At 41.8% G+C, this 12,482-nt stretch overlaps 1 protein-coding gene across 3 annotated transcripts in view; it reads left to right on the forward strand.

The window, feature by feature from the left end:
• The window catches only part of ARHGAP10 (Rho GTPase activating protein 10), a 251,677-nt gene that overhangs the window by 154,973 nt on the left and 84,222 nt on the right, over nucleotides 1-12,482 (forward strand). For all 3 annotated transcript variants that reach the window (XM_033135263.1, XM_033135262.1, XM_033135265.1), the window contains 2 exons: nucleotides 5,042-5,116; nucleotides 11,357-11,444. In XM_033135263.1, the coding sequence (XP_032991154.1) occupies nucleotides 5,042-5,116; nucleotides 11,357-11,444 (163 nt within the window). The remainder of the gene's footprint in view (nucleotides 1-5,041; nucleotides 5,117-11,356; nucleotides 11,445-12,482) is intronic.

Below are 12,482 nucleotides of genomic sequence, written 5' to 3' on the forward strand. Positions count from 1 at the left end.
AGCAAAAGAGAAAATTTCAAATTCTAATACTTAGTGACGAGCAACAGTGATCCTTTTGGCTGAAAGAGGGAACTTCAGAGAAGCTGGAGAGAATGCGGTAGACCTACTGAGATGACTAGGCATAGTGACTGGGTTATAGCCTCTGAATGTATTCATTTGGTATCTTTCTTGTGACTGTGTGTGTTTAGAGATATAAAGTATGTCCCAATTTTCTCAGTCCAGAGCTTCTAAGAACAATGTAATAAGAAACAAAATCTTACACAACGTGAGTATATGTGTTTCACATGCTATTTCCAAGTGGCTGTTGTACAAGGTTTATTTCAATCATTTCAAAAAAGTAAAATCTGTGTTGAGTAGCATCAATTCCCCCTTGCACCTTTTGGTTTGCATTAGCAATTAACTCTGCGGCTCTCAGGATGATGAATTTGAACTTAGTCAATTATGTGATAGGAATTACCAGTGCAGAGGGATTATTATTGCTGAAATAACATTGTTATTTCATTTCTCCATATATTTCAGGCACTTCTCATAGAGGCGTGTTTGTTTGACTGCAGAACGTTCCTCGCTCTTTTGGCTTCTGGCACTGAGGTCAAACTCTTTTAGGTCTCTTAAGTAGAGTAGTAGTTGAGATAATACTGCCATTTCCATCCATTTGCGACAACATGGATGGATCTTGAAAGTATGATGCTGAGCGAAATAAGTCAGACAGAAAAAGTAGAGAGCCACATGACTTCACTCATATGTAGGATATAAAACTGAAAGCAGCAAAGGACAAGACAAGCAAACAAAAACTCACAGATAGACAACAGTGGTTATCAGACGGTAAGGGGGGTGGAGGGCAGGTAGAAGAGGCTCAAATATATGGTGAGGGAAGGAGAACTGACTCTGGGTGGTGAGCACACAATGTGGTATGGTAGGTGATGTATTATAGAACTGTACACCTGAAACCTATGTGATTTTACTAAGCATTGTCACCCCAGTAAATTTAATAGAAAAATAAAGAGTAGTATTGGAGACAAAGAAGTCTTTTAGTATTTTAAACTGTCTGGAGATGGCCATCTGGCGTCTAGGAGATGGAAGGAATGAGGCTCAGTCTTTCTCCCATAGCAGGGAGATTTTTGTGTTTTTTTGACAGTTTTCTTTCCTTGTTTCCAACTCCTGGCAGGACTGACCTGCATTTTTCTCCCTTCTCGTAGTCAGTGAGCATTCCCCATCAAGAAGGGGCCTCCGCCTCTTTGGTTTCGTCAGCATTCTGAATAGACCTGTATAGACTGAGGGGCTTGCTTTTACTTATCTGGTTCTTAGTCTGTTGAGTAATTGAGAGCGAAGGTGTATCAGATTGCCACGGCTGCCATACTAAGGGACCACGTACGGCGTGGCTTAACCAACAGGACTTTATTCTCACAATTCTTGGGGCCAGACGTCCAAGATGTCGGCAGAGTACGTTTCTTCTGCGGCCTCTCTCCTTGGCTTGTGGATGGCTGTCGTGCAGGGTGTCAGGCGGGGTCTGCGGGGTCTCTGGTCCCACTCCCCACACAAGAAAGCAGGACATGGCGAGGCCAAAAAGGAACACCCACGGAGCCATAGGTAGGGGAGTCACACCACTATACTCTCACTGGCGGCTGGGTTGGAGACACAGGAAACAGGAGCCACACAATTCTCAACCCTCACTGCGCCGCTTGCAGGCTCAGCCACCATCTTCTTGCTAGCTCCCCTTTTTTTTGCTAGCGTAGCCACAGTAGTTATATTAGTGGCCAATTGCTCACTGGTTACAGCTGACGGCCAATTAGCCACAGCTGCTGGCCATTTGATCACAGTCGATGGCCATTTACTACCTGAGCCAGCACCTTTCTATGTGAGGCCGAGAGCCTGGAAACTGCTTTTTGGGGCTCTGTCCCCACACTCCACCCCTACAGGGTCTCGCCTCACAATCTACGCAACAAGCGTCTTCCGCGAGGGGCCCTGTGCAAGGAGCTTGGAGGTGAATGCTATTTCCTGGACACAGCCAAGCTCTCTGGTCACAGCCAGGGTTTCTCAGGGCACCACCAGTACTTCTGGGCAAAGCCAGACTTCCTGGACTTCTTAGGGTACCACTAGTCTCCCCGGGCATAGCCAGGATTTCTCAGGGCAGCACCAGTACTTCTGGGCACAGCCAGACTTCCTGGACTTCTTAGGGTACCACTAGTCTCCCCGGGCACACGAGGGCCTCTCAGGGCACTGCCACTCTCTCTGGGCTCAGCCAGACTTCCTGGGCTCAGCCAGGGCTCTCAGGGCACTGCCACTCTCTCTGGGCACAGCCAGACTTCCTGGACACAGCCAGGGCTCTCAGGGCACTGCCACTCTCTCTGGGCCTCTCATGGCACTGTGCTGGAACAACAGCGGCTCACAGTCAAGGTGCTTACATATTCTCAATGGTGGCCAGTCAAGACACAAAAGCAAACATCCGCCAGTTCCACTACGTGGTGATATGTTCTCAAACAGTCAAGTGGTCCATTAAATTAGGGATGGAAGGCAATTCCCCATAGTCCATAGTCATTCGCCAGGGCTGTCCTGGGGGTGAGGGATGACCTTGACCTCACCCTCAGCTCCCACGGAGGACTCAGCAAGTGTTTCCTCCTGGGACTACAAGTCCTGCATCTGGGCTGCCTCAGCAAGCACTTCCCAGCCCACAGGGCCGCAACAACCTTCGCTTTCTCCGGCCTCTGCTGGTTGGGGAACCGTCCACGTCTTTTCACCCCTCCACGGGGGTCCAGATCTCAGGCAGCTGCTCCTCCTGGTCTTCCTGCAACTGAGTGTTCATATGCACAAACTGCTCCACTGCCCTTCGGGGAGCTTTGGCCGGCACCATACCCTGCTCGCTGCGCCATGTGTAGTGCAGGGGATCCGGCCGACTTCGCCAAGTGTCGTGCGGGGTGTCAGGCGGGGTCTGCGGGGTCTCAGCTCCCACTCCCCACATAAGAACGCAGGACATGGTGAGGCCAAAAAGGAACACCCACGGAGCCATAGGTAGGGGAGTCACACCACTATATTCTTGCTGGCTGCTGGGTTGGAGACACAGGAAACAGGAGCCACACAATTCTCAACCCTCACTGCGCCGCTTGCAGGCTCAGCCACCATCTTCTTGCTAGCCCCCCTTTTTCCTGCTAGCGTAACCACAGCAGTTATATTCGTGGCCAATTGCTCACTGGTTACAGCTGACGGCCAACTAGCCACAGCTGCTGGCCATTTGATCACAGTCGATGGCCATTTACTACCTGAGCCAGCACCTTTCTATGTGAGGCCGAGAGCCTGGAAGCTGCTTTTTGGGGCTCTGTCCCCACAATGGCTGTCTTCTCTCCGTGTCTTCCCATGGTCTTCCCGCTTTATGTCTGTGTCCTTCTCTCTTCTTACACATATACCAGTCGTATTACTGGATGAGGGCCTCCTCTAATTGCCTCATTTTAACTTAATCCCCTCTTTTAAAGACCTTTTTTCCACATATGGTCACATGCTGAGGCACTGTGGGTTAGGACGTCAACATAAGCATTTGGGGAGGGGGGCACCGTTCAGCCCGTAACAGACAGACCAATAGGACACGTGAAAAGCTTTAAAAATGAAAGGCGAGAAAGAAGGAAAACAAACACTCGTTTTTGCAAGGAATCATAAAAGCTCTCGTGTGTGCCGTGCTTTGGAGCTGACAGCCTGGGTTGGCATCGTCTCATTTCCCTCCCCGCATAACACAGGCAGAATGCTGCGTGCGATCCTGGGCAGCGCGGAGACTCAGTTTCCTGTCCTGCCCAAAGCCTCAGAGCTTAGGAGCCACTGTCCTGTGATTCGAATCCAGTTCTTTAGACATTTCTTTGTATTTTTATCATCACCACATGTGGGGAGGCAAAAAGGAAGTAGGTTCCCTTGGACAAATTCCATGGCCTCAGTTGGTGTTGCGTTGTTTTGTTTTGGAAACTGGGGATTGGAGGCATCATCTCCTTGTCAGCCAGTGATGTTCTCCCGAGCTTTACCATTTGTAGTGCAGAAAGTAAACACACAGGCGGAAAGCGGCGGCAGCTTTTTTGAGAAATAAAGATAATAAGTCACATTTTCTGGAAGTCATTATTTTACTGTGAACATTTGTGAGTATAAAAGAAAGTAGAAAGAGTGAGACAATGAACTCCAGTATTCTTATCTTTCAGACTCAACATTTACCAAGATTTCGCTACTCTTCCTTCATCCATCCCTTTCTCTCAAAGCACGTGTAAGACAGGTTACTTTCACCCCTTCTTGTATGTAATTTAAAAAGTATGGACAATTTCTCACACAACCTTAATGCCACTCAGAGTTTCCTGATTGCCTCCAAAAGTCCCTTTGCAATTGGTTTGTTCAGATCTGTATCAAAACAAGGCTGTGTGTTCAACATACTAAATCATATTTGACCTGACATTTTCTTGTCTTTGTTTCTCATCTGTGTGCTCAGGGATATTTGGTTTCCAGGTCTCTCTGCAGAGAGACAATGCAGTGATTTGGTTCATTTTGATGTTTAGTTTGTGGTGATACTTGATATTTCAAAGCTTCTCATTGGACAGTGCATGTAACAGCCCTTAAAAACAAAAACAGTTCTGCCTCAGTTTTGAATGCATTTCCATGGTCTTTAGGAATCATCAAACAACAGTTTCTTTTTATGTGCTAATCAGCACCATATTGTTTTTCAAAAGCTAATTTCTTTTTTCAAGAAACGGTCAAGGATAAGGAAACATAATAAACATGAAGGTAACAGCGCATCTTCATGCATTGTGTTGGTATACATGAGTAATACTTACCTAACTTCATTAACATTGACTTGGTCCATACAGAACATTGTTTTATGAGATTATTTTCCAACCATAACTCATGAATACCAAGCTGCTAGAACGAGTTGGTAAACACTTGCTTTTGTCAAACGTTATTTTTAGAGTCAACAGGAGCGCGGCTGTTGTGAGTTAGCAAAGATTCTGAATGCAACTGTTTGTTGACAGCTTTTTGCATGTGACAGTCTTGTATTTTGTTAACATTTTGTCTCTTTTAATAGGTATAAATGACCAAGGATTGTACAGAGTTGTGGGGGTGAGTTCAAAGGTCCAGAGACTTCTCAGTATGTTGATGGGTATGCTTCTTTTCTAATCATTTTCCATGCATTATTTGTTTATGTTCATTGACGTCACAAGTTAATATTTCATAGTAACTTACAGCGTGCTTGTAAATCCATTCTTTTCTTCTACTGCCTAAATTAGTTTTCTCCCAGTTGACTCAGAGACGTGGACGAGTGTTTGCGTCAGCTCAGATTATCCAGTTCCTTTCGACTTCCTAAAGAACGGAAGAAAAAAAAAATGTGGCTCATGGGTGAATGTCTTCTTCTGCTTCTTTCTCATAGGAAAGTAGCAGCCAGGCCTCTGTGACTTGCGTGGCTTCCAAATTGGCTTTCCAGAGTCTTGACAGTACGTTTGATTGGACAAGACCACTGGGACTCGCTCGTTTTTATGGAGCTTCCAAAACTGTCATTTGACAGCACGGGTCTGGTTCTCAGGGATTCATTGGTATTCACAAGGACTTGTTTGTAGTTTGCACCAGGCTCTTCTCCAGAACCAGGCATGCTCCATCTGTGCTGATAACACAGTGTTCTTTGGCATTGCAGACTAGAGGAAGCCAGAAAGTGAATTCATTTCATTACCCCAGACATTATGGGGATGACAAAGCGCTTTTACATTACACACTGCTGTCAGTTCCGTGCCACCTGTAAGAAGTCCCCCTTCCCTCCCCACCTCAAAGCAGACTCCCTCTTGAGCGATGATAACTCATCAGGCTTGAGGGACTGTATGTCATTATGACCTTGCTAAATGTTAATTAACTTGATATGCCATCACTTTAATTAATCGATATTAGCAGTGCCCTCAGGTATATTATCAGTGCATCGAAACCTGTCTGTGTCTTAAAGCATTGCAGCAAAGACTGGTTTTTGGGAGGCAGAAACCAAGATGAATAAAATCAAATGAGGTGTTACCGATAGGATTGCTTGTTTGGCTGTATTTGAATTAAGGACTTAATAAGCAGCCACCTTTTTTTAGCTGTTAACCACAGGAAAAAGCCACCCGTCATCAGTTGGAGAGCCTTTTTCGAATACATTCACTTTCATGAGCTGTTTTTATTTTCTGCCTCTCTGGATTAACTTGGGTGTACAATCTTGGCAGTCACATTTTCCTTTTTACCATTGGCAGTCTCCAAATTAAATAGACACAGGTTGCCAGTGGTGCAGTAGCAGCTGGAAGAGTTTAATGGGACTATAGCATCTGCTTTTAGTTAATTTTAAAATTAGAAACACTTCTCTCATTTCCAAGATGGTATTATGATGATTAGAACTAGAAGAGTGTTGCTATCAGAAGGGGGGACTATGGCTGAGGGGTGCCCCGTGGCAGTCAATTGGCTCTAAGGAGCCTCAGCGTTACTTTTATTATCTCCTTGTTCATCATGTTCAAAGGCAGTTTAAACAAGGCTGTCTCTGTGGTCGCCCTGAAGTGTGAAGCTGTCCCCAAATTTGTTCTTAATCTTGTAAAATCCCACAGGATCTGCATCCCTGACCTCAGGTGGCAGTTTCCTCTGCTCATGGGAAATGTCTCATTGACAGTCCTTCACTTGTAAGGTGTTTTAAAATATCCAAGCCCTCAAAAATTCATGACCTGGAAAACTGTTTTTCAGTTACCATGAGACTCAGAGTAGAGAAGTCCAGGACACAAGCGTGACACCGCCTCATTTATGTTGCTGGCAAAAGAAATGCTGTGTTTTCAGTAATATTCTGCAAACAGAGGAAGTTAGAGAATTGCCAGGAGGGGCAGATACCGGCTTGTTATTTTTTTATGAAGTATTAATTTATTTATGGGGGCTATGCAATATATATTATTTAATCTATAAATAATTACTAATACACATTTAAAATTGTCCACAAACTTTGGATTTTTATTAGCGTGAATATTCTTTTCTCGTCCCTTTGTTACCAACTCAAACTTCAGCTCTTAACAAAATGGATTCGTTCACTATTTCCTAGCAAATTTAAGATTTCCTTAAGATGTATCTTTACTTTCATCCTGATCCAGCAGGTGTTCAACTTGGAATGATTTATAGCTCTTCCCCCCAAAAAAGGATTTTAGAGTTTCTGAACAGTTGTGTATATGCTACCCCATAGATTTTCTTTCTCTCCAACTTTGCCCACCTCTCTACATTATTTAAAGGTTATGTATCTGAAAGAGAAAAACATTGGGTGAGTCTGCCAGATGTTTAACTTTGCACTTTTAAACCAATCGATGTTTTTCCTCCTCTAGACAATTAATTTTGATACTTTTGCCCATTTGTGGTACTATGCAGTTATTTTTTTTAAAAAAAGTTACTCCTCCAGGTAATGTTTATTTCAAATTTGAATTTTTTTCAAAGTACATTTTGTTTGTAATGCATTTTTCGTTGTACAAATGAAAAATAATATAATTTGTAAGTATCTGAGAAAACATTCCAAGCCATTTCATACTTTTTGACAAGAACGTCCATTTACTTAGTTCTCTTCAGTTCTTGAGAGCTACTTATTTACTTCGGTATTATTTGTCTGCTGCTGTTTTTGCATAACATATTTTTGTACTGTTTAAAATATCTTAAGTATCCTCTAAGTCCTCATGTGTAAAGGTTTGTGGTGATTTGTAAGGAAAGGATGCATACTTAAATCTTGTGTGATTTCTTCTTTTGTTTCCTTTTTCAGTGTGTCTTGCCCCTTCACATTGAAAATAGGGGAAAAAAATGTTTCTCTTAGTCCTTCTTCCCCTCCGTTCTACCCTCCTTTCTGGCTGCCAACATGAAATATTAATGGCAGTGACCATAGAAAGTCTCTAAATGGTCAAGTCATTTGTACCTCTCCAGGCCAGGTAAAGGTGTAGGCAGCTTCCCTCCTCCCCATGGACTTGCGAATTGTTGGCTTTCTTAGTTGTCTTCTGTCCTGGGAGCGGAAGGTAGCTGTCTGCTGGATTTCCAGCAGCCTCCCAGCTTTCCCTGCACCAAGCTTCTTAAGTTTCCAGAAGAAAAGTGCCCAAGTGAGCAATCGCCTTCCTTCCCTTTACAGGGCATTTTCCTTTCCTTCCCCGTTTGCTCTCACAACACACACACACACACACAGTCTTGCAAAAGTTTTTGGTTTTTTGGGAACAGTTGGGGGAGGCAGGGAGAAATATCACGTGAGGTATCTTTGGGTGAGTCCTGGTTGTTTAGTAAATTGGGTGAGACTGTAACAGATCAATTACAATAATTATTGGTAGGTTGGAACTGAGATTAGGTAGACTTGTTATATTATGTCTTTTCCCGCACTTTAGAATTAAAACATCAGAGTAGGGGAGGGGAAATTGTGAGAAAATATGAGAGCAGCTTTTGTGTGCTGGTGAATTTGGTGGTGATTTGTGTGTCATTTGTAAAAAAAGGTTGGATGATTTTAAATTTAGACATAGAACTGCAGAAAACAAAAAGTAATTTAGAAGTGCTTTACTTTTAAAATAGCACCTTGCTTACTTTGTAGGACAACTTTTTCACATAGATTGGTGGAAGAGTAAACTAACATAGCTGAAAAAAATTCAAATTTTGGATTATAAAGTATATTTTCAAAATTTATTTCAATCACTGTGCTTAAGTGCTTTAAAAATGAGACCTGAGTCAGTATTAGGTCAGTAGGATGCCAACACTTGCATTTAGGTTGGGCTGAAAATTTCCAGTTTCAAAAAAATGACCCCTGGTTAGAAAATTATGAAACATTAATCCAAGTGAAAAATCAACTATTTGTATCTGTGCTTGTTAATTTAGATTTTTAAGTAATCCATGAGGTGGTTTCCCTTGGTCAGAAAGGAAGCAAAATTTGTACCTTCTTTACGATAGAACATATATTCTGATTGAACACTCAAATGCATGGTAGGTTTGAATTCCAAATAAGCTATTGACAATTTACTTTGTCCCAGTACATCCACTGATTATAAGGAACTGCTAGATGATTGAGTTATTTGAAAACAGTGAAAATTTAATGGAGGATTAGTACCCTAGACACAATGTAGTCATTAGCTTCTGATGTAACAGCTACTTTTGATTCCATGAATTCAAAGGATGGCTTATTTTTCCATGGAAAGAATATGATTCTCAACCTACATAATGATAATTCAGTAGAAAGCTGAACATAAAAGATTTCCTTTAGAAGCCTTTTTCTTTAGAAGGATTTAAACATGGTGATTTGCTGGGAGCCAGTTGATTGAAAATGTTATCTGACTTGTATGTTAAAATGAGATTTAAATAATTAATTTAATGAGAGAGAATATTCAGTTACTGAAGTAATTGGTTGGCAAAGCCTTTAGAACAGAATTATTTAGTCCCAGTTATAAAGGATTGCACCTTTAATCAGGGTGCTTAATTTGATTTCTTGAATGTACCTGTGGCTTGTCTGACAAGCTCAGTAAAAAATGAGTTCTGAATTGCAGGAACTGATCAAAATGTAATCAGTGTCAGTTGCCATTGTTGTAGTTTATTGCATATTGCTGTCAGTTGCTGTAATCAAGAACTGTTGAAGGGCTTTAAAAATTCTCCAGACTTTTGAATAATTGACTTCATATGTATGATATTATGGCTGTGAAATAACCGTCACTTCCTGTTTTACTTTATTTTCAAAAAGTTTGAGAATAACATTGACTTGTCATCCATCCTTCTTTATGCCTAAGCCTGAAACTTCTTAAGTGGCATGCATGCCACAATGTGGTGGTCCCATTTTGGCAAGTTTTTCTTTTCAAGTGCTTTTAAAAAGGAAATACTAAGAAGATGTTTCTTCCCTATATAGACAAATGCAGTGTACAGGAGGAAAAAAACAAAAAAACCCCAAAACCCAAACAACTACTTTTTTTTGGTCTTACTTGAAACATCATTCTGGAGTGACAGAGAAAAAAAGTCTCCTCCATGAATCTCCTATTTTCTCCTTTGCATGATGGGAGTGTAGAAAACCAGGCGAGTTTATATTGATGGCCTGATATCATTCATTATAACCCGTTTACTGCTTCCTCCCTTTGAGGTAGTTAACCACCACTGAAAGCTGATACTTTCAGTGACTCAGCTCTGCTAGTTACCTACTCATTTGATAATTTGTGGAAATCTGTATACATTCCTGATGTGCTTTGATGCCCTCAGTTACTCCCTGAGAGCGTTCACATTACCTCCATGGAAGGATAGTCAGATGAAAGATATTCAGATCCGTTTGGAACTGACTGACTTGGGATGGGTGGGGGTCAGGGTTTGGCAGGGATTTCAGCCCGGGTCTGTGATCCCAGAGCTGCTGCCATGCCACAGCTGAGTGCTGTAGCCCAGCCCTACGAGGATCGAAGCTGTCACAGTACTCAGAGGACATGCCTTTCCCACCATCCTTTCCTTTTATTTCAACCAGGACTGACTTTTTCCATTTCAAAATTGAGTACCTCCCTTCTCTCCCTCCCCTTTTTTCCCCCTCCCTCTCTCCTTCCCTCTTCTCCTCCTTTTTTTTTTTTTTAACTCACATGTCTTTATAGCTTACTAGCTATTTGAAAGGCCATTTGGAAGAAACACGTCATTAACACACTTAGGATGAAGAAAACTTGTTTAATTTAGAATGAACATCGGAAGTATTACTCAGAGGCTTCCAATAAATATTTCCTGGATGAGTGTATGAATTCTGATGTTAATGTGAAAGATTACCCATGAATGACTTTTTAAGTTTGTGTGTCATATTCCTCTTTTGGTTGACCATCTATTGATCTTCAGAAAGATAATAACGCTAAGTACAAATCGTAGAAGTGTGGGACCAAACTTATCCTTTCCTCCCACTGACTTTTTGCTATTCTAACAATCATGTTGCCATTAACAATGCTGCCCCTTTCCCCTGTCGTAACACAGTGTGGTAGCAATAATGCCACCTGAACAAGGGAGAATACACGGACACTGCACATGCCACATGCGCTAAGCCATGGCTACTGAGTAATACCTTTAATAATACTGTCGATAATAACAATAATGTTAGCTATCCGTGCTTTGTTTGTAGTGGTGGATATTTTGGTGCTGTGCTATGTCCAGTTCTCGCCTACTCCCGGCACAACCTTTAGCCTTTTGTTTTGATCTCCACTACAGATTTTCTGAAGTGCTAGAAAGGTCTAATAATAAATCATGGCTTAGAATGGTATAGGAAATTGTATATAATGTTTTCATAGGAAACCACAGAATTCATTGTTTGTGGTCACATAAATGGCAGCTTTTGTGAGCCAGTCAAGAGGGCCTTTGAGTGTTCAAGATTTTAATTGTGTTTTCTTCCTTGCTTGCTCACTAGATGTAAAAACATGCAATGAGTTGGACCTGGAGAACTCCATAGATTGGGAAGTGAAGACAATCACAAGTGCCCTAAAACAGTATTTGAGGTAAGCTCCCCTGAGTAACAGAGGGAAGAGGGACGATTTGGACATCTCACACATAGCAGATACCTACTCGGCACGTACATCTTCATAGTTAAACCTTATTAAGAAAGAGAACACTTATGCGGTACCTAATAATGTCCCAGAATGTGAGATAAGTAGCAGATGGTCATCAGTTAGGTCATTTGCAACAGAAGAGCAGAATTGGAGGGAACACATTTAGGTTTGGAAACAGATATCTATTGTAGGTGTGAGTTTTAGGAAGTAAGGGCTATGGACCAGTGAGGAAGAAGGCTATTGCATTCACTGAATCTTTATGTCTTTGACTATAATGAGGACTTTTTGTATTTAAACCATGTGAACTGAAAGGCTTCTGATGATAGCGCATAAATACAAAGCTATTTGAAAAGAAGTTCACTGGGTGAAGTTTTAAAGTAAACTTCAATTTTGCATTTACTATAGAAAATATTTAGGATTAGAATTAGAAAAAGGTTGAGCAATTCTGTGAGTCATGGACCTTTCTTTAGAAAGGTAAGGCATTTAATGATTGAAAAGCTGGAGGTTAGGGGAAGAACAAGTACCTAGGGAGTGAAAAAAGGAACAATGGCATAAAGAAACAAAAAGAATAATGGCAGCTGGAAAATAAATCCTGACTGTACTTCTTGTGCTGTGGTTCTGTTGAGGACTTTGATTTTTCTGCCACAAGCGTGGCGGTGCTGCCCCAGGGTCAGTTCCTTTTCACCATCACATAGGTTTGCTTTTCAGGTAAACAGTGTTAGAGTTCCAGTGAGCACATCAGAATCAACTTATATTACAGATTTTATATTTTAAAAAATTTATACACTTTAAATATTTCAAATATATAAAACCAGAGAGATTAGTGTAATGGACCTACATGGCCCCGTTTCCTGCTTCTTCACTTGCACACATTCTGTCCTTTGTCATCAGTCTCCCTACCTGCCACTTTTTTTGGATGGTCTTTGAAAGAGTTCCTATAATAGCATATTGCTATGTCTGTAAATACTTGAGTGTATATATGTATAT

The sequence above is a fragment of the Rhinolophus ferrumequinum genome, chromosome 18 (assembly GCF_004115265.2).
Source record: "Rhinolophus ferrumequinum isolate MPI-CBG mRhiFer1 chromosome 18, mRhiFer1_v1.p, whole genome shotgun sequence".
Taxonomy (NCBI): domain Eukaryota; kingdom Metazoa; phylum Chordata; class Mammalia; order Chiroptera; family Rhinolophidae; genus Rhinolophus; species Rhinolophus ferrumequinum.